The 24,041-nt window shown below is 54.2% G+C and overlaps 1 protein-coding gene across 2 annotated transcripts; it reads left to right on the top strand.

Moving 5' to 3' along the window:
• The first annotated feature begins 3,653 nt into the window (after positions 1 to 3,653).
• Positions 3,654 to 23,885, top strand: CSF1 (colony stimulating factor 1). Of its 2 annotated transcripts, none has more exons than XM_061183744.1 (9): positions 3,654 to 4,211; positions 7,345 to 7,467; positions 8,720 to 8,782; positions 10,344 to 10,514; positions 14,701 to 14,848; positions 16,950 to 17,080; positions 17,599 to 17,651; positions 17,993 to 18,051; positions 21,716 to 23,885. In XM_061183744.1, exons 1-8 carry the CDS (start codon positions 4,173 to 4,175, stop codon positions 18,036 to 18,038), a joined length of 774 nt encoding a protein of 257 aa, XP_061039727.1. In that variant the 5' UTR covers positions 3,654 to 4,172; the 3' UTR covers positions 18,039 to 18,051; positions 21,716 to 23,885. The 2 variants fall into 2 exon arrangements, with proteins under 2 accessions (XP_061039727.1, XP_061039726.1); XM_061183743.1 differs by having other exon boundaries at positions 16,059 to 17,080.
• Positions 23,886 to 24,041: the final 156 nt, after the last annotated feature.

Raw genomic sequence — 24,041 nt, 5'->3', positions numbered from 1 at the left:
CACACTCTGGCCATCTCTGCAGCACCTTGCCAGGAGCACAGGGACAGATAAGCGGCATTTCCTCTGCAGCCCCAAGCTTCCAAGGCTACACTATCCACCCCGAATCCACTTCTTAAAGAGCCCTGGGCCACTTTAGTGGAAGGAAGAAAGAGAGAGAGAAGAAAACGAAGGAGGAAGAGGAAGAGGAGGCGGGAGAGAGGAGGGAAGGAAAATGAAAGGAATGAAGGGGGAATGAAATAAAGGGGGAAAGAAAGAAATAAAGAGGGGGAGGAAAAAAGAGAGAAAGAGAGGGGGAGAGAAAGAAAGAAAGAAAGAAAGAAAGAAAGAAAGAAAGAAAGAAAGAAAGAAAGAAAGAAAGAAAGAAAGAAAGAAAGAAAGAAAGAAAGAAAGAAAGGAAGGAAGGAAGGAAGAAAGAAAGGAAGAAAGAAAGAAAAGAAAGGAAGGAAGGAAGGAAGGAAGAAAGAAAGGAAGAAAGAAAGAAAGAAAATGAAAGAGAAAGAAAGGAGTCCTTTGTGATAGAAGTCAACTCCCTAGAAAAGATCTCAAGGGGAAATTGCCTGTCAAATAATTTCAAGGAAATGACATTTTGACAACTAGCAAATGAAGCTTTCCTCCCACTTCCTGCCATTCATCTCCATTTCTCTCTTTTCTGTCTCTCTCCTCCCACCCTTGCTTCATTCCCCTGGCAAGCAGGGTCCCTCTGGTACTCCCTTCTGCCCTCCTCCAGGGTCAGCTGAGCACTGCCTTCTTGATGATGCTACATTAGGAAATCATTGAAACCCCAAATCTTGGATTGTTCCAAATTCCTCTATGCCTCCCCCAGGACCCTGCTCCGGACATGACTCCACCAGTAGTCAGCAGGGAGAACAGCAGCTACTCTGACCAGGGAGAACACAGGGGATCCAGAGTTGGGTCAATCCAGGCCTCGCTCCTGAGGCCCCCACCCCACACTGCACCAATCATGTGTGACTTTGGAGGAGGTGGCTTCGCCTGTCTGAGACTCTGTTTGCTCATTTGAGGCAATATGGGTGGAACAGCTTCTAGGTCAGGTCTGTGGTTCCAACACTCTGTGACCACCAATGGGCACACACAGGCTTGCACGGGTGTAAACAGCTAAGGAGCCACGTGCAGATGGAAACCATCCTGCTGGCTTGACCCTGAGATTCAGCTGGAACCTGCCTGCCCAAGGTCTCCCAGCCAGACAGGCAGGGGCTGGAGTATCCGCCCAGTGCAGGAGAGAGCCCAGGAGATGCTATCCAGGGGAGCCCTACCAGGCACACCATAAGTTCTTCCAGCCTCAGTTTCTCCATGTCTGGTGGTAAAGCTTGCCTGAGGTCAAGCAGATTCACAACCTCTCCTTTTAAGGTAACAGAGACGAGACAGCTGCAGGTCCCACTGTGGAGTCACGGTTACCCAGGACCTTGCTCATCCCTCTGCAGCTCCACACAGGCAGAGCCTCCCAGCAACCCATAGCCTACAATTCCAAAGTGTTCTTTCATAACCAAGGACTTATTCTGTGCTGTTCATTGCCCTAGAGACCCCCATTTGTCACCCATTTGACCTCTCATCCACTCCTTGGGGAAAGGGCTTATCGTCGCCATTGTCAAATGAAGAAAGAGGGGCTCAGAAGGAATAAAGGCTTTGTCTAAAGTCACACAGCAAATGAATGGCAGAGCTGGGACTAAAGTCTGGCATTGGGACTTGCAAGTTTACTGCACTACTGTGGTGTCATTGCTTAAGACGCATGTGAGTGGACAGATAATACTAATACTAATGCTAATGCTAATGCTAATACCAATAGCACTTACTACCTTCAGGTCCTGGGCTAAACACTTCACAGGCATCATCCTACTAAATCCTCAACACTTTGGTGAGAAATATAAATGTCTCCATTTTATAGATGAAGACACTGAAGCTAAGAGAGGTTTGTCGCAAGTCATACAACAAATGACTGGGCAGAGTTGCAAGGTCAGATAGCTTGTAAGTGGTGGAATCAGGGTTCAAATCTGGGGGTGTAAAGAATTTCCGTTAGGGGAAACAAGAACCCAAGGCTTGTGCTGACAGAGGAAGGCTGACTTCCAGAGGCAGAGCTATGTCCTAACACTGGCTTCAGTGAGCCCACAGCGTCGGGTCAGGTGAAGGAGGGAGCAGGTAAAATTTTACTCCCAGATCAACAAGTCAAGAGGTTTATCGCCTCACATCACTTCCTCTAACCTCTTATCAGTCCTCAGAACAAGTGGTGTCAACATGTTATCTTAAATCATTTTGTACTGGGACCACTTGACAATGCCCAGGGGAAGTAAGCCCTCAGACTCCTTCCTCTGGCTGGACTCTGTCTCTGGCCTTCCTTCCTCAAGTTTCTGAACATCCAGGCCTGCCCCACACCCTTTAAGCTCTGACTACTCCCAAACCCATGAAAGCAGGGATATGCCGACATGTCCATCATCACATTCCCAGGCCTAGCTCAGTGCCTGGCACATAGTAGCCACATGGTGCACATTTGTTAAATGAATGAATTATTCTCTAATGGTCTCATTCGATCACTATCAACTGGGTACCTATTATGTGCTGGGCACTTTCGATTTGGAGGTAAACATGGGACCAGCTTGGAGGAACTCTCAGTCCGGGGTGGGGATGAAGTTTCAGTCTGATGATCCAGAATATAACTATCAGCACCACCTGAAATACTTTTTAGAATAATGTGGAGAATGAATGAATGAAAGACAAACAACTTAGGGAGACCACAGAGAAAGGAGCCAAAATCAGTGAGACCACAGGAAAAGGAACCATTGATCTGCCTGAGGAGTCAAAGAAGGATTTGCTGGTGCAGGATATGGTGTGATTTCAGCCTTGAAGGGTGAGATGTTTTTGCCTTAAGGACAAGTGGGGAAAGGATAATTCTAAGCAGAGGAACCAGTATGAACAAGAGCATGCAGGTGTAAAATTACTTCTTGGGGCTGGAGCAAGTGACAAGAGATGCCCCTTCCAGACCTGGCTGTATATCATGTATTTCCCAGTTGCTGGGTTTGGGTGGAGTCACAGAGAGATTGAAACACTGAACCATAGTGAATTGAAGAAAGAGAAAGCTCCTGAATTTGGCATTATGATTAATAGGCTCATCCTATTAGGCCTCATTTAGATTCATTCTCATGTAGAGACAAAATGTGATTAATCATCTCAGTAAATGCATTTCCAAAAGCCTCAAGGGAAATCTAGGGCCCAGGTGCCAATCTCCTCAGGTCTGGAGGCTCAGAAGGGAGCATGGGTACCAGCCAGCATTTACATCACCTGCAGGTCAGGTGCTGGGAGCATCTCCTAGCACACAGCAGAGCCTCCCAGCTCCCTGTCACAGGACACAACTCATCCCCTTCTGGCCAGGTAGTTAGCCTCCCTGCCTCTACCCTGACACCAGAACAGGAGACAGAGGCTGGGCGGGCGGCTTGGGGGCTGCATAAGAAGGAGAGGGCTGCCTACAAACCTGCTGACTCGGGTTCCACAAGGTGCTGCAGGAAGCGCAGAGGGGGAGGCCCCAGCCTCCAGTGTTTGCCCCTGCTCTCAGGCCATTTCCTGCTCAGATTTGGGAATTTTCAGGCCTAGAGGGAAAGTCCCTTGAAAGGAATATTAGAGAGAGAGAACACCGGATCCGCCTGGAGAGCGCGGAAGGAAAGGCAAAGCTCTGTCCAAAGCCGGCGCGCTGGAGGGAGGGAAGCGGTGAAGCCCGCGTTATTTTCTTGAAGGCTTTGGCGTTGAGCACAGCAAACAAGGCGACTGGAAGACAAGCGGAGAAGACCAGCCCGCCGGGTGGGGGCGGGGAGGCGGTTCAGTGGGCCTCTGGAGTTTGTGTGTCTGTGTCAGTGCGCGCGCGCGCGCGCGCGCGCGCGTGTGTGTGTGTGTGTGTGTGTGTGTGTCTGGCGCCTGTCCAAGGTGATTTCCCATAAACCACATGCCTCACAAGTCCGCTTAAAAGGCTGTGCCGAGGAGCTGGCCAGTGGAGCCCGGCTCGGGGAAAGTGAAAGTTTTCCTGGGTGCTCTCTGCGCCGCCGCGGGTCCCTCCGCACTCCTGGGACAGTAGCGCGGCCCTCGGCCGGGGCGTGGACTCTGCAGCGGCCAGCGAGCGAGAGAACGAGAGAGCGAGGGCGGCCAACGCGCCCGGCCGGGACCCAGCTGCCCGTATGACCGCGCGGGGCGCCGCCGGGCGCTGCCCTCCCACGGTAAGCGACGGCCGTGGCGCGGGGCCCTGGCCGGGCTGGGATGGGAGCTCGGCGGCGCGGCGCGGCCCCTGGGAGCCCGCTGCCCGGGCGCGCCGACTGCCGAGGCTCTTCCGCCCCGGCAGCGGGCTCCGGTTTCCATCCCATCTTTGCGCACGGACTGCGCGAGGCCCCTCGCGCTCTGGCTGGGACCCGAGGCGGCCCTGCAGCTACAATTGGGGCTGCGGCACTCCCTCGGGAAAGGGAAGGCTGCTCACCCCATTGCATGGAGAAGCACACTGAGCCACCCGCTGGCAAGAGAAAGGGGCTCGCAGCCACGGGGCAGAGGCTGCGTCCCTGACTCTCTCCCTTCTGATCAGCCACTGCCAAGGGACAGGCGGAGTGGCTGTGCGCTGAGGGTGGTGCCTTCCCAGTGGGCATTCCTCATGGGCCATACACATGCTTCTAGGTCCTGCTGGGGAGTGGGCGCTTCTGGATGGGGAAAGTTCAGGGGCCATCCAGCTTATAGAATGCCAAGGCAGAAGGAAGGTGCAGGGCAAGCCACTACTTGTTCCGGTTCACAGACAGAAGCCGTTGGGCACTTGGGTGGCTGGATCAAGTATGTTTTGTGGGGGGCGGCATCCCAGAGTTGCATGGGGCCAGCTCTGAATCTTCCTGCCAAACCTGGTTTAGTCCGTTGGGGAGATCCTGCGCTTGGTGGTGGTAGAGGAGGTGGAAGGAAGGTTTGGGGTTGCAGAACTGTGGACAGGGGCAGCGGGCTGCTCAGGACTGCATGGGGACTGTCCTGCCCCAACCGTGGGACAGCTCCTAGATGGCGCAGGGTGGCACCGTTAATGAACAGTAAGTGGTCTTCCAATGGGTTTGCTTCTGAGGAATCCTAGAGGAGAAACTCAGGGGGGAGAGAAGCAGAAAAATATTCGGAGGATGAGGGAGGGGGTTGCAGGTAGGGTAAGAGGGAAGAGCCCTTCCACGGGGGAGGAAGAGCCCAACTGAGAGAGAAGAGATGGGGTTAGGAGGGGAAATCAGGAAGGGTGAGGTGATAGGCAACAAGACAAACAGGGGCTGGAAATGAGACCACGAGGAAAGAGGAGGAAAGGAAAGGTGGAAAGAAAGAGGCTGGTTTTAGACAGGGGCAGCCCAAGGGTCCACTCATGCTAAGATCTCTCCAGGGACCTTGTTGATGGGGAAGATAGAACAAGATAGGAGGCAGGTGAGGATGGATAGCTGGGCTGAGATGTCCCAGCATCTCTCTGAGACTGAAGCAAAGATTCCTTGTGGTTGCCCCAGAGGCCAAGGCTGGTGGGTGGGAGGAAGAAAGAAGGGGGGAGAAGAGCCGGCCCAGCCAGATGCAAGCTAGAGTGTTAACCCTTTGGTGCCTGTCCAGATCCTCCTCTGAGGCCAAATCAGGGCCCCAGGTGCAGGGTGGCCCCCTTTGGCTACCTTCAAAGTCAGCCTCCCACATGGTGCCTGAAATAACTCCAAAAGCCAGGCGGCCCTTGGGGTTAAGCATTGCCCTCTCCTTGCTGTCCTCAAACATCAGTATCTTGAAATGCGTGTGGCAAGGCTGTCTTCCTGAGCATCCCCTTCCCCATAGGCCCTTTCCTCCATACCACTGACACCTGGGGCTCAGAGCCTCAGGGGCAGCCAGCCTGGGGCAGAGACATACCTTCTGCATGGCCCAGTTTTCTCCCATGGGTCCTGAATTGCAGGTTCCTGAGGGCCTGGGCAGCTATTCCCACCCAGAGCTACCTCCTCAACCATGCAACAGAGCCCAATGTTTCCTCCATGACTGTTCTCCCTCTTCCACAGTCTCCCTCCCCCAGGTCAGACCAGGACCCCCACCAGATCCCTGTGCTGAGTGGCACTAGGCCATCTTGTGTCTCTTCCTCTAGGCCTCTCCCTCCCTCTCTCTGCCATCAACTTCTCCCCATCTTTCAAGGCCTCACTGTGGCCCCTCCTCCCTGCAACCTCCCTGGATCCCAGCCAGGGCCTCTCCTCCCTAGTAAGAGCTGACAAACATTTGGGCTTTTAGTTATATGTAAATCAGCATGTTGTTGTGGGCTGTTTCATAGCCTCCAATGTGCTATTTGTTTGCAGTATTTGTCTCGTCATCTGAATTACTGAGGCAGAGCCCAGAACCCAGGAAGGTGCCAGCCCGCACCCCATCCTGACAGCATTTCCCTGAATCTGCCAGGAGGCAATCCAGCTTCGGAAAGAAAGCCCAAGGGTCTTTCTCTGCCTCTGGCTGGAGAAGGGGAGACCTAGAGCCAGGGAGAGGGCTAAGGGGACCTTGGCAAGAAGGAGGGAAGGGGAACAATGGTGTCAGGAGCCTGTCCCATCACTCTGGGGGTAAGCAGCTACCGGGTCAGGTGGGTGCTGAAAGAGGGGAGAGATCTCAGAAAACATTCTTGAAATGCTAAGAGCTGACTGGCTGGATGCAGAGCCTGATGGGGCTCCGATAGGCAGGTGCCAGCCAGGGATGGTCTAGAGCTGGCACTGCTGCCTCTGATTAATCGGTTGGGCTCTTTTTGACACACATACCCAGGGCTCCAAAGGTCTGTGGTGCGGGATAGGTTCCCAGTGAAACTGAGTTTGGGCCCCTGGTTTTTCCAGTAGCAGAGCCAGACCTGTGTGGAATCAGGTAGGAGGAAGGGCTGGGCCAAGGCAAATACCTCTGGCTCCAAGTCTGGAAGCCAGCCAGTGCAAGAACATGAACTTGAGAGGAGTGGGCAGCTCACAAGATGCCTGGCTCAGTGTGTGATATTGCAGAGACAGAATAATGGGTAGATGCAAGTCCTACATTCAAGGAGTTTCCTGTGTAATTGGCATTTAGACTGGTAGGCATACCTCCCATGTCCTCATTAGAAGTTCAGTGTGTAGAAAGGCTTGGCCTGGGTTAATCTGGGAAGGCTTCTTGGAGGAGACGACATTTGGATTGTTAGCGAGGGAGAGCAAGGTTGTGCGTGGCTGCTAGGAAATCCTGAGGAAGGTGGGTTTGGGGAATGCTGCATTCTGGGATGAGGGGCAGGTCTGTAGCATTGTGGGTCTGAGGTCCTTGCTTTTCCACCCTCAGCAGGGCGTGGGGGTTCCTGGGGAGTGTGAGAGCTGGGGAGAAATTATGCCCTCTCTGTCACAGACATGGCTGGGCCCCCTGCTGCTGCTGGCCTGTCTCCTCGTGAGCAGGAGTACTACCGAGGAGGTGTCGGAGAACTGTAGCCACATGATTGGGAACGGACACCTGCAGGTCCTGCAGCAGCTGGTGAGTGTGTGGCCCTGCCTACCTTACCTTCTCCCCACTGGGGAGACGGAGGCAGGAGTCAGGGAGCAGGGCCAAAGAGAGTGGTTGTAGGCAGAGAAATACGACCATGCAGGATGTGGCTCGTGGCTCCCACTAGCTCCACGGATGTTCTTCTCACTGACCTTCTAAAGGTCAATGCTTCTGAGCCCCCCCTCAATCCTGAAGCCCTCTCCCAATCCCCTGCCAGCGGTGGACAGGGTGGACTTCTAGCTGGTTGCCTAGGTTAATGAGTGCCTGGAATGTCAATCGTGGACTCTGAAAAAGGTTGTAAAGCCTGCTCTCCCTCAGGGGGATGCTTCCTCTGAGGAGCCAGCCTGGTCTGCCTGCTGTGTCCAGATGTTGCCTCTAGCTCCTGGACTCCCAGATGTGCCGCCAGCCTGGCACCAGGGCCTCAGCCAGATTTGGAAGGGAGGCTCCCGCCTAACTCCCAGCCCTCCCCCCTCACTTCCCTGGCTCTTGCCCGAGCCCTGGGGCTGGGATGGCCTGATCACCCGGGCCATGAAGGAGCTCGTGCCTCACTCTAATCGTGCCAGCAGAGTCGTCAACAATTTCAAACGTGGTTCAGCCAGGCAGAATCAGGTTGCTGTCATGGCTGCTGTCCTGCTCAGAAGAGAATTTACCATCCCTCTAGCCAGCCAGGCAGGGGGGAGCACCACAGGCTAAGGCCAGCTCCAGGGCCCTGAGCTTGGAGCCCATAGGCTGGGCCTCCTGCCTCTGTTACCTCCTGTATGTAGCTGCTGCAGCAATCCAAGGTAGACCAAGAGCCACCACATTCTCTGAGGCTTAGAATCACAGAACCACTGCTCTCAGGGCCAGTGAGGGCTTTAAGGGCATCTAGCCCCAGTCCCTACAGATCCTGAATCCCCAGAGCTTGTCTAGCCTCTGCTTGAATTCCTTCCAGGACAGGGAGCTCACTACCTCCCGCAGGAGATTATGTCCTATATTAGATAGTTCTTCCTTATAACAAGCTGGCATCTGTGAGATTTCAGAGTGGGAGGTACAAGACAGAGACTTCTTATTCTTCTATAACCCTCCCCTGGGCATGTGGAAGGCACAGGTCTTCCCCTAGCCTTGGCTCTGTCTTTCCAGGTGTGGTTGGGGGGAGATGGATGAGGATCAAACCCTGATCCATCCAGAAACTCTAGTCCCCATTCTTAGGCAAGCTCAGTCGAGTGCAGACACCCTGCCACCACTGGCCTGCTCTCTTTTACAGATTGACAGTCAGATGGAGACCTCGTGCCAAATTGCCTTCGAGTTTGTAGACCAGGAGCAGTTGGTGAGTTATGGCTGTTTACAAGGCCCATGTGCCAGCATGTATGAACTTCCCAGGGTGGGTGTATGTGGGAGCATGAAGGCAGGAGAAGTCCTAGAGCTGGGCAGGGTATGGTGTAAGGACCCCTGGTACTCAAGTCTGGGGTGCCAGGGTCCAGGGCTGAGCTGGGCAGGGCCCAGGGCTCAAGTCCCCTGTTGCTCCCTTCTGCTGGCCTAGCACATGGCAAGGTCTTACTATGTGCCAGGCACTTTTGATCCTGACTGTGTGGTTCACTCTTCTTGTTCATGAGAGGTTAAGGGAGAGAACATAGGTAGTAAGTGATTTGAACGCGGGCAGGCTGGCTCTAAGGCCTAAGGCAAACCAGTACTTCTTCTGGGTCAAATGTTTTGCATAAGGATGTCACCTCCATCCAGCAGACAGACCAGCAACCAGGGAATCAGTCCAGCCCTTTCCCTCTTCCTCCTATCCCACACCCAACTGAGTGCTGCTGGTTCTACCTCCCAGCACCTCCGGCTTCTGGGGCCTCACCCCATCAGTTGCTTGGACAATTTCAAAAGCCTCCTAAATGGCCTTCCTGCTTCCAGTGCACCCCTCACCCCACCACTAGTGGGGGAGCTCTCTGAACCACAGCCTGTTATCCTCACCGTCTCCCCCAAACCTGGAGACCCCTCACTCCAGGAGAAAGCCTAGGTTGTTTAGCCTGGGGTTTACAAGCTCCAGTCTCTATCACACGGCCCAACCCACTACCCCCATTCCCTGTTTCTTCCTGCCTCCAAGCCTTTGCACAAGCTCTTTCTGATGCCCGTAATGCCTTTCCAGCTGCCCCCACCCCAGCCTTTATTCCATGTCTGTTCTTCTTTGTGCCTCCTAGAAAATTGCCATCATGCCCAGAATTTGCTCCCATCTCTGAGCTTCTGCACACCTGACCCATACACATTTCTATTAGAACTGGAGGCCACCTCATGGTCCAAGGAGTAACCTCAGTGTTCCACTCACTCACTCACACCTTACCAAGCATTTACTACTAGGAACCTATTGCACCAGGTGCTAGGAATACAGAGCTAAAAGCAGAGTCTTCATTGAGGCACCCACCATCTCTTTAGGGAGACAAAACACTGAGGTCATTCTTTGGACCCCGAGGTGTCTCCAGTATCCCTATGGCCTGGAGGATTAGAAGGAGCCATATGGTAAAGGGCTTTGTGTGAAAGCAAGCCAAAAGAGGGTCAGAGACAGAAAAATAGAAGTTCCCCAGAACCCACCCTACCTATGCACCTTCATCCTGATCAAAGCCTCATCGTTCAGAAATCTGAGGATCTCTCTGGTCAGAATCCACATTTCCTTCCCTCTACCACAATCCCCAGCAGCGCCAGATCCCAACAAGGGAGAATGAAAGCCAGCTGAGGGCAGCATTCTCCTTCTTACTGGAGGGGGTGGCCCCTCTCCTCAGGAGTAAGGGTAGGGCAGGCTGCAGCCCTCCATCTGCCTGGGATGAGGGCATCCAGCACAGAGCTTGGGCTCCCAAGTGGCATCAGCCAGGTTGTCAACTCCAGGTTCTACTTTTCAGAACGACCCCGTGTGCTACCTTAAGAAGGCATTTCTCCTGGTGCAAGACATAATGGAGGACACCATGCGCTTCAAAGACAACACCCCCAATGCCAATGTCATTGTCCAGCTCCAGGAGCTCTCTCTGAGGCTGAGGAGCTGCTTCACCAGGGACTATGAAGAACAGGACAAGGTAGGAGGGCCCTGGAGCCAGGAGCACTGAGGGAGGGCGGACAGGGGACAGCTGCGGTGGTACCATCCCTACCCACAGGCACAGAGGCACTCACTGGCCTCACCCGTGTCACTGCTCACTTGCTCTCTCACTCACGTATTCATCCCATAAACCTTTGCCGGGGACTCACTGTGCAGGAGGCACAGTGCTAAGCCTTGACGATGTCTTCATGAGCAAGAACTACATGGTTCCCACCCTCTTGGAGCTTATAGTTAAGTGAGGTTGGCAGCCATTAAACAAACAATGACACAAGTAAATAGAATTTTAACCCATGAGGACTATTCGTTCATTCAACAAATAGTTAATGAGTGCTTATTGCATACCAGGTATTGTTCTAGACTCTGGGATACAGCTGTGATCAAACAAAATTCCCCACATTCATGGAGGTTACATGTAGGGGTGGTGAGACAGTTAAGGAAATACGTAAGTAAAGTATAAGTAAAGTGTCAATAACTGCATTGCAGAAAGAAAACCAGAGAGGGAAGACCTGAAGCAGGTGCGGGAGTGAGCCAGGAAGGAGAAGTACGTGGGGCTCCGGGAGAGAGAAACAGGACTTGGATTTAAAAGGCAGTGGGAAAGAAGAGACAGGGAAGGCTTCTGAGTAAGAAAATATTCACTTGAGGTCCAAAGATGAGTAAGAGTTAGGAAGAAATAAGGCTGGTCAGAGCATTCCAGAACAGAGAACGCTGGGCACAAAGCCCTAGGTGAGCAGGAAAGTGCACATTCAGGGCCCCCAGGTGTGGTCAGCATGGCCAAGGCAGGGGAGTGAGGGGGAGAGAGCCAGGGAGGTGGGAGCCAGATCATCTGGGGTCTTAAAGATGGGGGATTTTGTCTAAAGAGTGAGGGACCTAGTCTAACTTGCGCTGGGAGACCATTCTGGCTGCTGTGCGCGCAATGGTATGTAGGGAGCAGGGATGGAGGCTGGGTGGCCAGCAGGAGGTGCAAGTCCAGGCGGCTTGGACTAGGGTTGTGCAGTGAAGGTGAGGCAAGGGGACGCATTCCTGAGTTTAGAGAAAGAACCCGAGGACTTGGTAATGCAGCGGCCGTGAATTGTTGAGGGAAGGGAAGAGTCGTGATGGTTTTGTCTCCAGCACGTGGAGTTGCCGTGATGCTGAAATGGGGCAGAGCAGGTTTGGGGGAAGGGCAGGAGTTCATGTTGGGGTACATTACACTTGAGACGTTCGTGAAATGGCCGAGTGGAGATGTCGAGCAGGCCGCTGGACGTATGGGTCTTGAGTTTGGCTGGTGATAGACAGACGTAAGCAGTGTTGGTCTGTAGGTCATCGGTGAAGCCAGGGGACTGTATAACACTGCCCACTGTGAGAAGAGAAACAGGCCCAGGAAACCCAGCATTTATTTAGAAGTCAGGCACAGGAGGGGGCCTGGCAAGGAGGCTGAGGGGCAGTCTAAGGGGTGGGAGGAAACGCAGAAGAGTGTGGGATCCCTGAGCCCATGATAAAGAGCATTTCAAGATGGGAAGAGTAGTCAACTTTATCAAACGGGGTTTGAGAAGCCAAGCAAGAGAAGGGCTGAAAAGTGTCCAATGGATTTGACAACGTGGAGGTCGCTGTTGGAGGCAGGTGCCAGATCAGTGAACAGAAAGTGAGGAATTAGAGGCAACACTGTGGAAGAACCTGGCTCCAAAGAACCGCAGAAAAAGAGAGGTAGCTGGAGTGAGTGTGGGATGGAGGGAGGGAAGACTTTTAAATAAGAGAGGTATTAGATCTTTGGTTTTCCAATGTTGAGGTTCATAAGAATCACCTGGGAGCTTGTTTAAAATGCAGATTCCCAGAACTTCCCTGGTGGTCCAGTGGTTAAGACTCCGCGCTTCCACTGCAGCGGGTGCAGGTGTGATCCCTGGTTGGGGAACTAAGATCGCGCGTGCTGCGTGGCCAAAAAATAAAAAATAAATAAAAAGGAAGTCTTCATTTTAAAAAATGCAGATTCCAAAAAAAAAAGCCTTCCTTTTAAATAAAAACTCAAAAAACATTTTTTAATAAAAAAAATTTTTTAATGCAGATTCCCAGTATGCAGCCCTAGAAAGTCTGATTCACTGGGTCTGTGGGTGGGCCTCGGAATCTGTATTTTAGCAAGCCACCCACCCTGCACACTGCATGGGATGCTGGGGGCAGGGGGGCAGACTCCAGGAGCGGGGAGCCAGTGAAGCTGGAGGAGCTGGTCTCCTGAGGAACTGGCAGGGGAGGGATTCAGAGCTCGGGAGGCAAGAAGGCACAGACTCTGTTGAGACAGGTAGACATCGGGACCTTCTGTCCTTGTTTTCTCTATGAAGTATGAGGTGAGGTATGAAGGACACGGAGATTTTATAAGAAAGATGAGAAGAAGCCAGCTTACCTGTTCCTTACAATTGCCCTGGGCGGGAGGCAGGCAGGGATTGTTGTTTTGACTTTACAAATGAGGAGATGAGCCCAAGCTGGAAAGTTCATTTGGCCAGTGTTTCTGAGCTGGTGAGTAATGTAGCCAAGTCCGGGTCTTCCCATTCCCGCGTTCCTTCTCTCCTTTATCTGGTAAACATCTACTAAGGGCCTACTATGCACAGCCCCTGGGCATCCAGTGATGCCTTCAAGGACTTCAGCACCTAGTAAAGCCTGTAGTTCTTCCCCATGCAGGTCAGTTTAAGGAAGGACTTGGGAGTCATTGGCAGGTGGGCCATAGATGTGATGAAGCCCTGGACACAGTGTCTGGGGTGAGAGTAGGGGTGGGCCCAGGACTGAGCCCTGAGGAGTGTCAGCCTGTGGAAGTCAGGTGGAGGGGTCCAGCCTGGTAAGGAGACTGAGACGGAGCAGCTCAAGGGGTGGGAGGAAAACCAGGAGTGTGTGAAGCTTCTCAGAGCTCCAGTGGGTGTGGGGAGCCTGGGTCCCACGAGCAGAAGAGAAAAGAGCAGCTCAACAGACATAGCTGGGGTAGCCTTGGCTCTCCTTCCAAGATACACCAGTGCCAGAGAAGGACCCACAGCCCCATGGCCTCCTCCAGGCCATTCTCCTCACCACACAGGATGATCTCTCTAAAAGACTGGAGTCTTATGCTCCACTCACCTCCCCAACGTCCCCTCAGTTCTCTTTGCTCTGCGGAGAAGGTTAATGGTTCTTTTTTTTTTTTTAAATACATTTATTTATTTTATTATTTTATTTTATTTATTTATTGTATCTGGCTGCGTTGGGTCTTTGTTGCTGCGTGCGGGCTTTTCTCTGGTTGCGGCGAGTGGGGGCTACTCTTCGTTGCGGTGCACGGGCTTCTCATTCTGGTGGCTTCTCTTGTTGCAGAGCACGGGCTCTAGGTGCGCAGGCTTCAGTAGTTGTGGCACACGGGCTCAGTAGTTGTGGCTTGCAGGCTCTAGAGCGCAGGCTCAGTAGTTGTGGCGCACGGGCTTAGTTGCTCCGCGGCATGCGGGATATTCCCGGACCAGGGATCGAACCCGTGTCCCCTGCACTGGCAGGTGGATTCTCAACCACTGCACCACCAGGGAAGCCCAGGTTAATGGTTCTTGGCATAGCCAACAAGGCCCTGCAAGATCTGGTCCTTGCTGACCTCTCTCAGCTGCAAGGCCTCTCTTGTCACTTTCCTCCTAGATGGCTGTGCTATAGCCACTGTAGCTTTCTTTTTCATCTTTTAACATTTCAGGCTCTTTCCTGCGTCAGGACCTTTGCACAGTCTATTCTCACCACCTGGACAGCTCTCTCCAACCCCGCCTGCTTTCCTGGTTAACTCTTGCTCATCTTCTGGTCAGTTCCTTGGGGACTCCCCCAGGCCCTCATTTAGTTCCCCTTGTTATACACTCTCAGATCATTCTTCTTAGGACTCATCACACTTGTAACAATATGTTTAATAACGATGCCCTGTTGGACTCAATGTCCAAATCGGCCAGGGACCACCTCTCTCTTGTTCATTGCGTGATTCCCAGGTAGTTACCAGATGCCTGGCACATTAGTATGTGTTAAATGGAGCCATGAATAAATGATAAATTTCACCAACTCAGGACATAGGGGTCCTGCAAACCAGGGTAGAGGGGAGGGAGAAAACAAGAGAAAAAGAAGACAGATGTGAGAAAGGCCAAGGGAGTTTGACAAACAAGCTAGAGACGTGGGACCAATGCTCATCCTCATCAAGGGGGGCTCTGCTCTCCTTCCAGGCCTGTGTCCGAACTTTCTATGAGACGCCTCTCCAGTTGCTGGAGAAGATCAAGAATGTCTTTAATGAAACAAAGAATCTCCTTAAAAAGGACTGGAACATTTTCAGCAAGAACTGCAACAATAGCTTTGCCAAATGCTCCAGCCAAGGTGAGCACAGAAGGGGCCAGCAAGTGTGGGGTTGGGGAAGGGCATGTGGAACAGAGCTGCATTGGGAGGTGACGCATGGGGCTGGAGGGACCCCTGGGAGGCAGCCTGTTTGCTACTCGTGCTCCTGTGTGTGTAGACGTGCTCGTTTTGTGTACATATGTGGCTTCATGTACCTCTGGGTGGTCCTAGGCACATGTCTTTTCTGACATGTGTGTGCATGCACACCTACATATGTCTGCATGTTGAGGCATCAAGAAGGATCATGCTGGTGGCTGTGAGATCAGGGAGTGGAAAAGGGGGCCCTCTCAGAGAGAGCCCTGTAGGCATGGAGGCTTTCCCACCGGCTCTGCAGGCTGGCTGAACGTATGGGGGGTACCGTGGAGAGAGCAGAGGCTCCATCAGGGATTCAGGGCTCTTGCTCCGGGAGCCCTGCTGCGAATCACCAGGATACCCTGGCTCCAGAAGTCCCCAGGATGCCTTGAGTGTCCCCTCAAGGGACAAGGCTGGATTTGAAGTCTGAGCATCATTCAAACTCTCCCAGTGGTGGCCCAGCTGCACACATGTCTACCCTGCGTTGTCCTCGTCTCTGCGTCCTGTGCCACGTGTGCCCACCTACATTCAACCTGGCTCCCCGAGGCAGGGGCTGAGGCCCTGCGACCTGCCAATGGCCAAGTCCAGTCTCGTTGCTTCAATCCCAAGGCCTCAAGCCTTGGCCACATTCCAGCCCCAGCCTGTTCCCGCCTGTGGCCGTGACTGTTTAGCCCCTTGCTGTGCATGAAACCACCTTGCTGCTTTCCAACCAACAGTGTCTTTGGGGCTTGAGGGTGTCTTGTGTTAGTCCCGGAGGCCAATACTCAACCTCCTGGCTGGCTGTTGTCACCCCTGGCTTGGCGTCTGGCCAGCTGGAACTCCAGGAAGGGCTGTTCTCTGGTCTTGCCTGACCCCAACCCCCAATCTGTGTGTCTAAACCCCACTTTTTGCTCTTTCCTGCAAAGAACCTTCCTGCAGTTTGCACCTTCCCTGTCTAAGGCCTGTGTCATGAGCATTGGCTCCAGTCCTGTCCTCTCCTCAGCCCCAGGGCTGAGTTAGGGCATGAGGGGACCCCCAGACCCACATCCCCCTCTCCATCCCTCTGGGAAAGCTGTGCTGGAGGCTGGTGACTCTATCTCCTCCCCGTCCTTCTCTCTCCCTCTCTCTGTGGTTCTTTCAGATGTGGTGACCAAGCCTGATTGCAACTGCCTGTACCCCAAAGCCACCCCTAGCAGTGACCTGGCCTCTGTCTCCCCTCAGCAGCCCCTCGCCCCCTCCATGGCCCCTATGGCTGGCTTGACCTGGGCTGACTCTGAGGGGACAGAGGGCAGCTCCCTCTTGCCCAGAGAGCAGGCCCTTCGCACGGTGGACCCGGGCAGTGCCAAGCAGCGACCACCCAGGAGCACCTGCCAGAGCTTTGAGTCACCAGAGACCCTGGGCGTCGAGGGCCGCCCCACTGGAGGTTCACCTCAGCCCCAGCACTCTGTCGGAGCTCCTGTCACTGGGATGGAGGACATTCTTGACTCTGTGCTGGGCACTAACTTGGCCCTGGAAGAGGCCTCCGGAGAGGCTAGTGAGGGTCTTATACCCCAAGGGGCAGAGCTTGCCTCCCGCACGTTGCGGGGAGGCAGCGTCCAGGCAGAGACTGCCTGGCCCAGCCGTCTCCTCTCAACATCTTCACCACTCTCTGCGTCCGGAAAGGGCTGGCAGCCTGCGGATGTAACTAGCACACCACTGCCCATGGTGGGCCCCGTGAGACCCACCGAGGCCTGGAGTCACACACCTGAGAATGCAGACCATTCATCTGCCTCGCCCAGAGACCACCAGGAGCCAGGCTCTGCCGGGGCCCCAGCACTGCGCCCGCACGGCCTCAGCAGTCCCTCTGCCCCCTCTTCTCAGCCAAGGCTTCCCAGAAGCCATTCCTGGGGCAACGTGCTGCCCCTTGGGGAGCTGGAAGGCAAGAGGAGCACCAGGGACCGGAGGAGCACCGCAGAGCTGGAAGGAGGACAAGCAAGTGAGGGGGTGGCCAGGCCCCCAGCCCGTTTTAACTCCGTTCCTTTGACTGACGCAGGCCATGAGAGGCAACACAAGGAGCCCTCTGACCCCCAGCTCCCCGGCTTTGTCTTCCGCCTGCTGGTGCCCAGCATCATCCTGGTCCTGCTGGCTGTCGGCGGCCTCCTGTTCTACAGGCGGAGGCGGCGGGTAAGAAGAGCCCGGTGCGGGAGAGGAGGGCTCCGCGTGGGGGCAGGGCGCAGCCTGGCTGGAGGAGCAGGTCGGAGGATGACTTGGGCTCAGACTGGGTTCTTCAGACGCTGAGAGACAGGAGGCTGACTGAGCACAGAGGATGGGAGGTTGAAATGGAGGGTTTCGTCAAGAACAGGGAAGGCTCAGGCTACAAGATGAACCAGAAGGGACTGGGGCAGAAGAGTAGGAGACACTGTGCTTGGACTAAAGCCGGATGAGAACCCAGATGGGAGGGGAGATGGAGGAGGAAAGTGATGCGTGTGAGGTCAGGGCAGGGCATTCCCTGGGAGCTCTGCAGAGCTGGGGTGTGAGGATAGGAGAGGCCTCTGGAAGCCCCCTGGCCCTCTGGCTGATCCAGAGTGGGGAGGCTTGGTAACTCTCTCGTAGAGTCCCTGAGCAGCCCTGCCTGCAGGTGGGGCCGTGGCCTCCCCATGCTCCCTCAGCTCCTCAGTGAGCCTGCTATTTTCTGTCCCCAGAGCCGTCGAGAGCCTCAGACAGTGGATTCTCCCATGGAGCAACCAGAGGGCAGGTGAGAGGTTTTTTTTCGGGGGGAGGGGCTCTGATAGGCATGGGGGGCCTGTCTTGGCATCTATTTCCCATCTAGATTTGGAGGAGACGTTCTCCCGCTTGCTCTAAGGAGATGAGGCTCAGAACAGGATTCCGGGGTGGGTGGGGAGAAGGAAAGGGTGTCTCTTCTTTCCTAGCTATCTGGGACTTTTCCTAGTTTCTTCTTAGGGTTAGGCAGTTCTGGGTCTTCTAAATCTGAGCGGGCTGGAGCACGTGCGTGCGGGCTTGGGGGGCAAACTTAGGGGATCCCCTCACTCCCTGGCCTCTGCTAAAGTCTTATGCCAGCCTGTGCTCTGTCCGCAGCCCCCTGACCCAGGATGAGGACAGACAGGTGGAACTGCCAGTGTAGAGGGAATTCTAAGGTAAGACTCTGATCCGGATCTCTTGCCACTCCTTAAAATTAGTTACACCCAAATTTTCCAGTCACCCTAACTTGTTGGTGGTACCACCAACTCCCCTGAGGCACCCACACTTGACTCCCTTCTCTCTCTCTCCTACTCCCTTTTCGATCTATCGCCAGGTCTGGCCAACCCTCTTCTCCCCGGGTCCTCAGGCCTCCCACTGCCCCTTCATTCCCTCCACCCCATTTGAGGCCAGGCACTGTTCATTCTGTGTCGGGCTATTATTTCTGCACTGGGCTCCTTACTTTTGCTGCCACCTTCCATCCCAGAGCAACCAAATTGTTCTTATGTAAGGTCTTTAGCCTCTTGGGGAATTTCAGCAGCTCTACATCACCAATCACTTCAAACCCAACGTTCTCAGCTTGGCACCCAAGCTCCTCCAGCAGCTGCCCCTCACACGCACCTCTTGCCAGCTTCCTCTCTGTCTGCACCCTGATTTGACCCTTCTTCCCAACCAAGATCATTTCTACTTCCCTGTTTTTAGATGCAAGGAGCCATAGAGGCTTAGTCTTAGAAGGGCTCTCAGAGGTCATTTGGCCTAGTGTCTCTGCATCCGTGATGGGGAGTCAGCCAGCTTCTGGTCACACACTCTCAGTCGCAGGCAAACTCCCTGCCCTCTCCCAATAACACTGTAGGGAAGTCCTTCCTCACTAGAGGCATAACTGGCTTCCCTGCCCCCTCCCCATCCTCCCTCATGAGAGCCCTCCAATATTTAAAGTCAGTTATCCATGTCCCCTTTAAGAATTCTCTAAGCTAAGTGTGGCCGAGTCCCTCAAACATTCCTTATATGATATGGTTTTCAGAACCCTCACCATCCTGTTCGCCCTCCTTTGGACACACTTGTTTGTCAATGTCCCTCTGAAAATGTGGCGCCCAGCCCTGGACACAGTGCTCCAGATGTTGTCTGACCAGTTCAGAGTACAGTGGGACTGTTACCTTCCTTGATCTGGACAGTGTTCTTCTATTCGTACAGATTAAGATTGCATTCGTGTTTGTTTGTTTTTTTAACAACTACATCATTCTGTTGTCATATGTTGAGCTTGTGGTCTATTAAAATCCCTAGTTCCATTTCCCATAAACCTCTGTCAAGCCGGACTCTATCCTGTACTTGGAGAATTTACTTTTTTTACCAATGTGCAGGAATTTATATTCATCCTTGTTAAAACTACCTTGTGGGCTCAGGCCTATCATCCGAGCCTACTGAAATTGTTTTAAATCCTAATTCTGTCTTCATAGCCCTCCCAGTTGTGTCTGCTGCACATAGATGAGTGTCTTCTGTTGTCCTCGCCCATGTTTTTGATAAACATGTGCCTCTTATCACTCCTCACCCTGGACTCCCCGATTCCAGGCAGCCCACGGCCCTCCTCCCTTCCTTCCCCTCAGAACACAATCAGGCTGCAGGAATCAGCCCTTCCTGATGGTCTCCATCACCCTCTGGTTGCTCTTTTAGTTCATACTCCTCTGCTCTTTTGTATTTGGTTAATACTATATCGATTTGCACTTACTTGGATGTTGTTTGTTTTTATACATTTTAAAATCTTACTTGATGCATACGTGTACATTCCGTACCCCTAAGAAGTCTGTAAGCCCCTTGAGGGCAGGGACTGTGTCTTCTACTTTTTTTGCATTTCTTTTTCTATCCTGAGTCCTAAACAGAGAGGGCTTCTTCATACTTGCTAAGAACTCAATAAATGCTGACTGACTGGCTTCAGGGCTGACTGGCCGATTGGCCCTGGCTGGCTGTCTCTAACTGTCTAGCCTTCTGGCTGACCAGTTAACCAGCTAACTAATTGACTCTGAATGGCTGACCAGCTGGCTGGGTGACTCTGACCAGTTACTAGCTAGTAACTGCCTAACTGGCTAGTCGATTGGTGAGCTGATGGGCTAACTGACTGGCTGGCTGCTTGCCTAAGTTGCTGATTGGCAGGCTGGCTGACTAGCTGGAGTGAACCCATTCAAGTTTCCAGTCACATCCCATGCCAAATGCAAGCCAGCACTTCAGGGCCTTCTCATGTGTAGAGTGACAGGTCTGGGCCACTCCTAGCAAGATAGGGGATATGCCAAATGCTGAAAACCAGGGGAACCTATTTAGAAAACAGCAAGAAGTAACACTTCTGGAATCCTGGGGTCCACCTTGTTGGTAGGGTGAACTAAGATGGGTCAGATGGGACACTAGCAGGGCTGCGAGAATGACGCATACCCCGTCAGGACTGGCAAGCAGAGGAGGGACCAAGGTCCCTAGGGACTTCATGGCTCAAAGCTGCATCACCCTCTGACTGGTCGCCTGCCTCCCCCCTTGGTCTTGGCCCTCTGCCTGCCTAATCTCAGGCCCTCCCAAACTTTCCTCTTCCTCCCCTTAAAATTTCACTTAGCGAGGAACCCAGGGCAGGGGCCACATCCAGACCTCCACTTGGATCCAGCCCTAAAGTGGTCTCCAGGCCAGGCGGCAGGAGCCTCAGGGAGACTCAGGGCCAGCCTCAAGACTTACTGCTGCTCTAGTGAGAGAAATGACTGGGGGAAACACAGAGGCAGAGGTCTGAGAGAGGGACCCTCAGAAAGGAAACGTGGACACCAGACCCTCCACTCTAAGCAACCAAGACATAGGGGCAATGGACTGGAGGTTGCCCATTTGGTTCTTCTTCCCTCCTGGCCCCAGCAGGGCCTGTGGCCTGGCTGTACCCAGCATGGCTCATGTCCAGTTTATGGTCCTCCCTTCTTCCCCTTCCAGAACATGGGAATGGGCTGGGAGCCAGAAGCTGTGGTCCTATCTTTCCTCCTTACCCATCACGGGTTTTGCTAGTAGGGCCCATGGACAGTCAGGGAGGGAAGCTCCACACTGGGTCCAAAGTCAAACTGTTGGATGGAGTCCAGGGGATTTCTGCTCTGGGAACAAAGCGTTCTGAGGACAAGGATGGGGGAGGGCTTGGAGAGAGCAGGGCCCTGACTCCTACGGATGATGCAGGGAGGCAAGTCCCTTGGTCCATCCGGCAGGAGGCTGGCTTGCTTAGGGGTTAGCATGCCAAATGGTAGGGTGGGAGTTTCCTTGTCCGGAACTGCCTCCAGTTCTTCCCCTTCAGATACCTCTGCCCTGCTGTCCTGAATATCATGTGTGATGACCCTCTGTGATGAGTGGTGAGGAGGTGGGAATGAGCAATTCCTCTTCTTTGCTAGAGTTAGCAGGATTCACTCTTGATTTTTTTAGACCAAGGACAGTGAGATGGTCTTTCCTGAGGAGGGGTCTAAGGACATGCAAGTGCCCCCTTCCCTCCCTGTCAGACCCCTCCACTTGAGCAATGCCCCCTACCCCAGCCCTGCTGAGACCTCTACCAGGCCCTGTTACCTCCCTCTATGGTCCCTGGTTCCCCAGGAGGAGGTAGGAGGTGAGGCCAGTCTGCCCAGTGGCTTGGGCTGCTGCCAGAGAAAGCTGCCCGGTCCCTTGTGGTGTCTGGGGTGGCTGGGAAGGCGAGGGAAAGGATGGGGGAAGGCGAGGGAAAGGATGGGGGCAGTCCTGTCTGCAGCACCACCAACGGCCCACAGGAATGCTCTACCTCGCCCACCCATGTCCTCAGCGACCCCTCCCTTCACTCCCACCCGGCTGACCAGCCTTTCTTTCTCTCCCCTACAGCTGGGTGCACAGGACAGTCTCTCCATGCGAGGAGACGTTATGGGGACATCCACCACCACCCCTCCCCAGCCATTCTCCTGGGAATGTGGCCTGCCCACCATGAGAGCTCCTGGACTCAGGAGAGCAGGACTAGACCAGAGCAGCGAGGCTGGGGCCCTCAGCCCTCGACCCTCAGACTCTGGACTGACTAAGAGAGGGCTGGAGGATGCCCCCCACGCTGCTGATATTTATCGGGGGCCCTGGAGGCTCCCATCCGCTTGAGGAAGGCTGGGAAGCCTGGCTGAGGACCCTCTGCCCCTCAGGGGCTGTGTCCTCCTCCCATTCCCCTCCAAGCCAACACCTGGGCCAGGGACCCAGAGGCCATGGGACATGGGAGAGCAGGGTGGGCGCTGAGGAATGGAAGAGCCCTTGTGCCAGAGGACCCGCCTGGTGCCAAGGGATCCCAACACCGACAAGCAGGGACTCGTCTCCAGAGAGAGAAGCATGAGATTCGCAGGGCAGGACAGCGTCACTGGATTTCCTGTAAAGGTGTGTAGCCCAAAAGACGGGAAGAGAAGGCCTCTGGGCCTGCTGGTCTGCACTGACAGCCCAGAGCGGGTCTGCACCCTCCACTTGCCTAACTGCCCTCTGCTGGTGGCCAGGCGGAGAGGGGATGCCAACCCTACCCTCAGGACCTGCCTGGCTTGGCTCGTGATGCCAAGGGCAAGACCAAGCTCTGGCCTCGGCCCCAGCGTCCCCCCAGCCCTGCCAGAGCTTCTCCAGGAGGCCGCGCAGAGGCTCTCCTCATGAAGGAAGCCATTGCACTGTGAATACTGAACCTGCCTGCTGAGCAGCCTGCCCCATCCATCCCAGAGAGCAAACACCTATCCGTCCTCCCACCCCTGCAGCCTCTCCCCAGCTTCCTGCACTGAGTGCCCGAGCCGGCCTCGCCCGTCGACTGAGGGAGCCCCTGAGCCCCGACCTTCTGCTGACCCGGCTCTGAATCCCTGGGGTGGATCAGGGTGGGAGAACTGCCCGGGCCACCAGCCAGAGCTGGTCTTCAGGCTGCGTTGTTCGCCCAGGTTTCTGCATCTTGCACTTTGACATTCCCGAGAGGGAAGTGACTAGTGGGAGGGAGAAAAGGAGGGCAGGGACAGACAGAGAGAGGCTGCAGGGTGAGCTCTGACGGAAAATAGGTCTTTGAAGTTAAGGGCATGCCCCTGAGGTGGGGGAAGGGGTCTGCACCCCTGACCCCCCAGCCTGCCCTCTTGCCCTGTACCAGGCCCCTGCCCCAACCACAGCCCCAAGGCTGCTGCTGGCTGGCACCTGGGGTGAGTGGTTGTCCCTGGTAGGAGCCCGGGAGGCAGTGACACCCTCTAGCTCTCATCCCACCCCTCGCTAGCACCATCTCTCTGACCAGGCAAGCCAGGGTGGGAGAGGGACTTGGAGAATCCAGGCATCTGCTTCCAAGTCTGCCTGAGGGCCTCAGCTTCCTGGGTCAGCCCATGGCTGTGGCTCTGAGAGTTGGGCAGCAGGTGACAGGGCTGTTGATTACCCTCGGTCCCTTTGTGCTACTGTGTCCCTACTCTCCTGCCGCCCTGGGCCCTCCACTGAGAGACCCTGCCCTACTTGGCCACTGGACTGGGGCCTAGGAGCTTCCCTTCCTGCCCTTAAAAGTGAGGGTCCGCTGGTCCCTGCCTCCCCTGTCCTGTTGCTGTCAGCTGAGGGAAGGGCAGTGGAGAACTTTCCCCTTGGGGTCCCTTTTCCTAGTCACAGACTCTATATTTGATACTAAAAAATATATATTTAAAAGTGGAAGGAAAAAAAACCCACAGAAAAAGCATTCCTCCCTCACTCCCCACCCCTTAAACGTATGGTATTTTAAAGGTCAAGAAAGCAAATCCAATCTATCACAGAAACTCTTTGTGGGCTCTTGGTGACACAGGAGTGGGAGGGGCCCCAGAGCCCCCTCTGGGTGGCTCCCCAGCTACCTGAACAGGAGCCCTTCTTTTCTCTGAGAAAGCCGAGAGGGAACATTGGCTCACACACTGTGAGATTTTGTTTTTATACTTGGAAGTGGTGAATTATTTTATATGAAGTCATTTAAATGTCTATTTAAAAAATAGGAAGCTGCTTATATATTTAATAATAAAAGAAGTGCACAAGCTGCCATGTGTGGGTCATGGGAAAAGTTGCTTTTGGTGTGTGAATGGCAAAAATGGAGTCGGGGGGGGGTGACCAGTAGCTGCTGGGTGAGACCCAGCTCAGAAAGCATTTTTCAAGGTACGTGGGGAAGGAGGGTTCTCTCCAACTTCCAGTCTTGTTACCAAAACCTCCTGCATTATCG

Source organism: Eubalaena glacialis, chromosome 3 (assembly GCF_028564815.1).
Source record: "Eubalaena glacialis isolate mEubGla1 chromosome 3, mEubGla1.1.hap2.+ XY, whole genome shotgun sequence".
Classification (NCBI taxonomy): Eukaryota; Metazoa; Chordata; class Mammalia; order Artiodactyla; family Balaenidae; genus Eubalaena; species Eubalaena glacialis.
Note: the sequence above shows the minus strand (reverse complement) of the source record. Positions and strands in the feature narration are given on the sequence as shown.

Bases quoted from the DNA above. Each gene is read 5' to 3' on its own strand.
- CSF1 (XM_061183743.1), top strand. From the start codon at position 4,173: ATGACCGCGCGGGGCGCCGCCGGGCGCTGCCCTCCCACG. The intron at 7,468-8,719 runs GTGAGTGTGTGG...TCTCTTTTACAG, and splicing joins TGCAGGTCCTGCAGCAGCTG to ATTGACAGTCAGATGGAGAC. The intron at 8,783-10,343 runs GTGAGTTATGGC...TCTACTTTTCAG, and splicing joins TTGTAGACCAGGAGCAGTTG to AACGACCCCGTGTGCTACCT.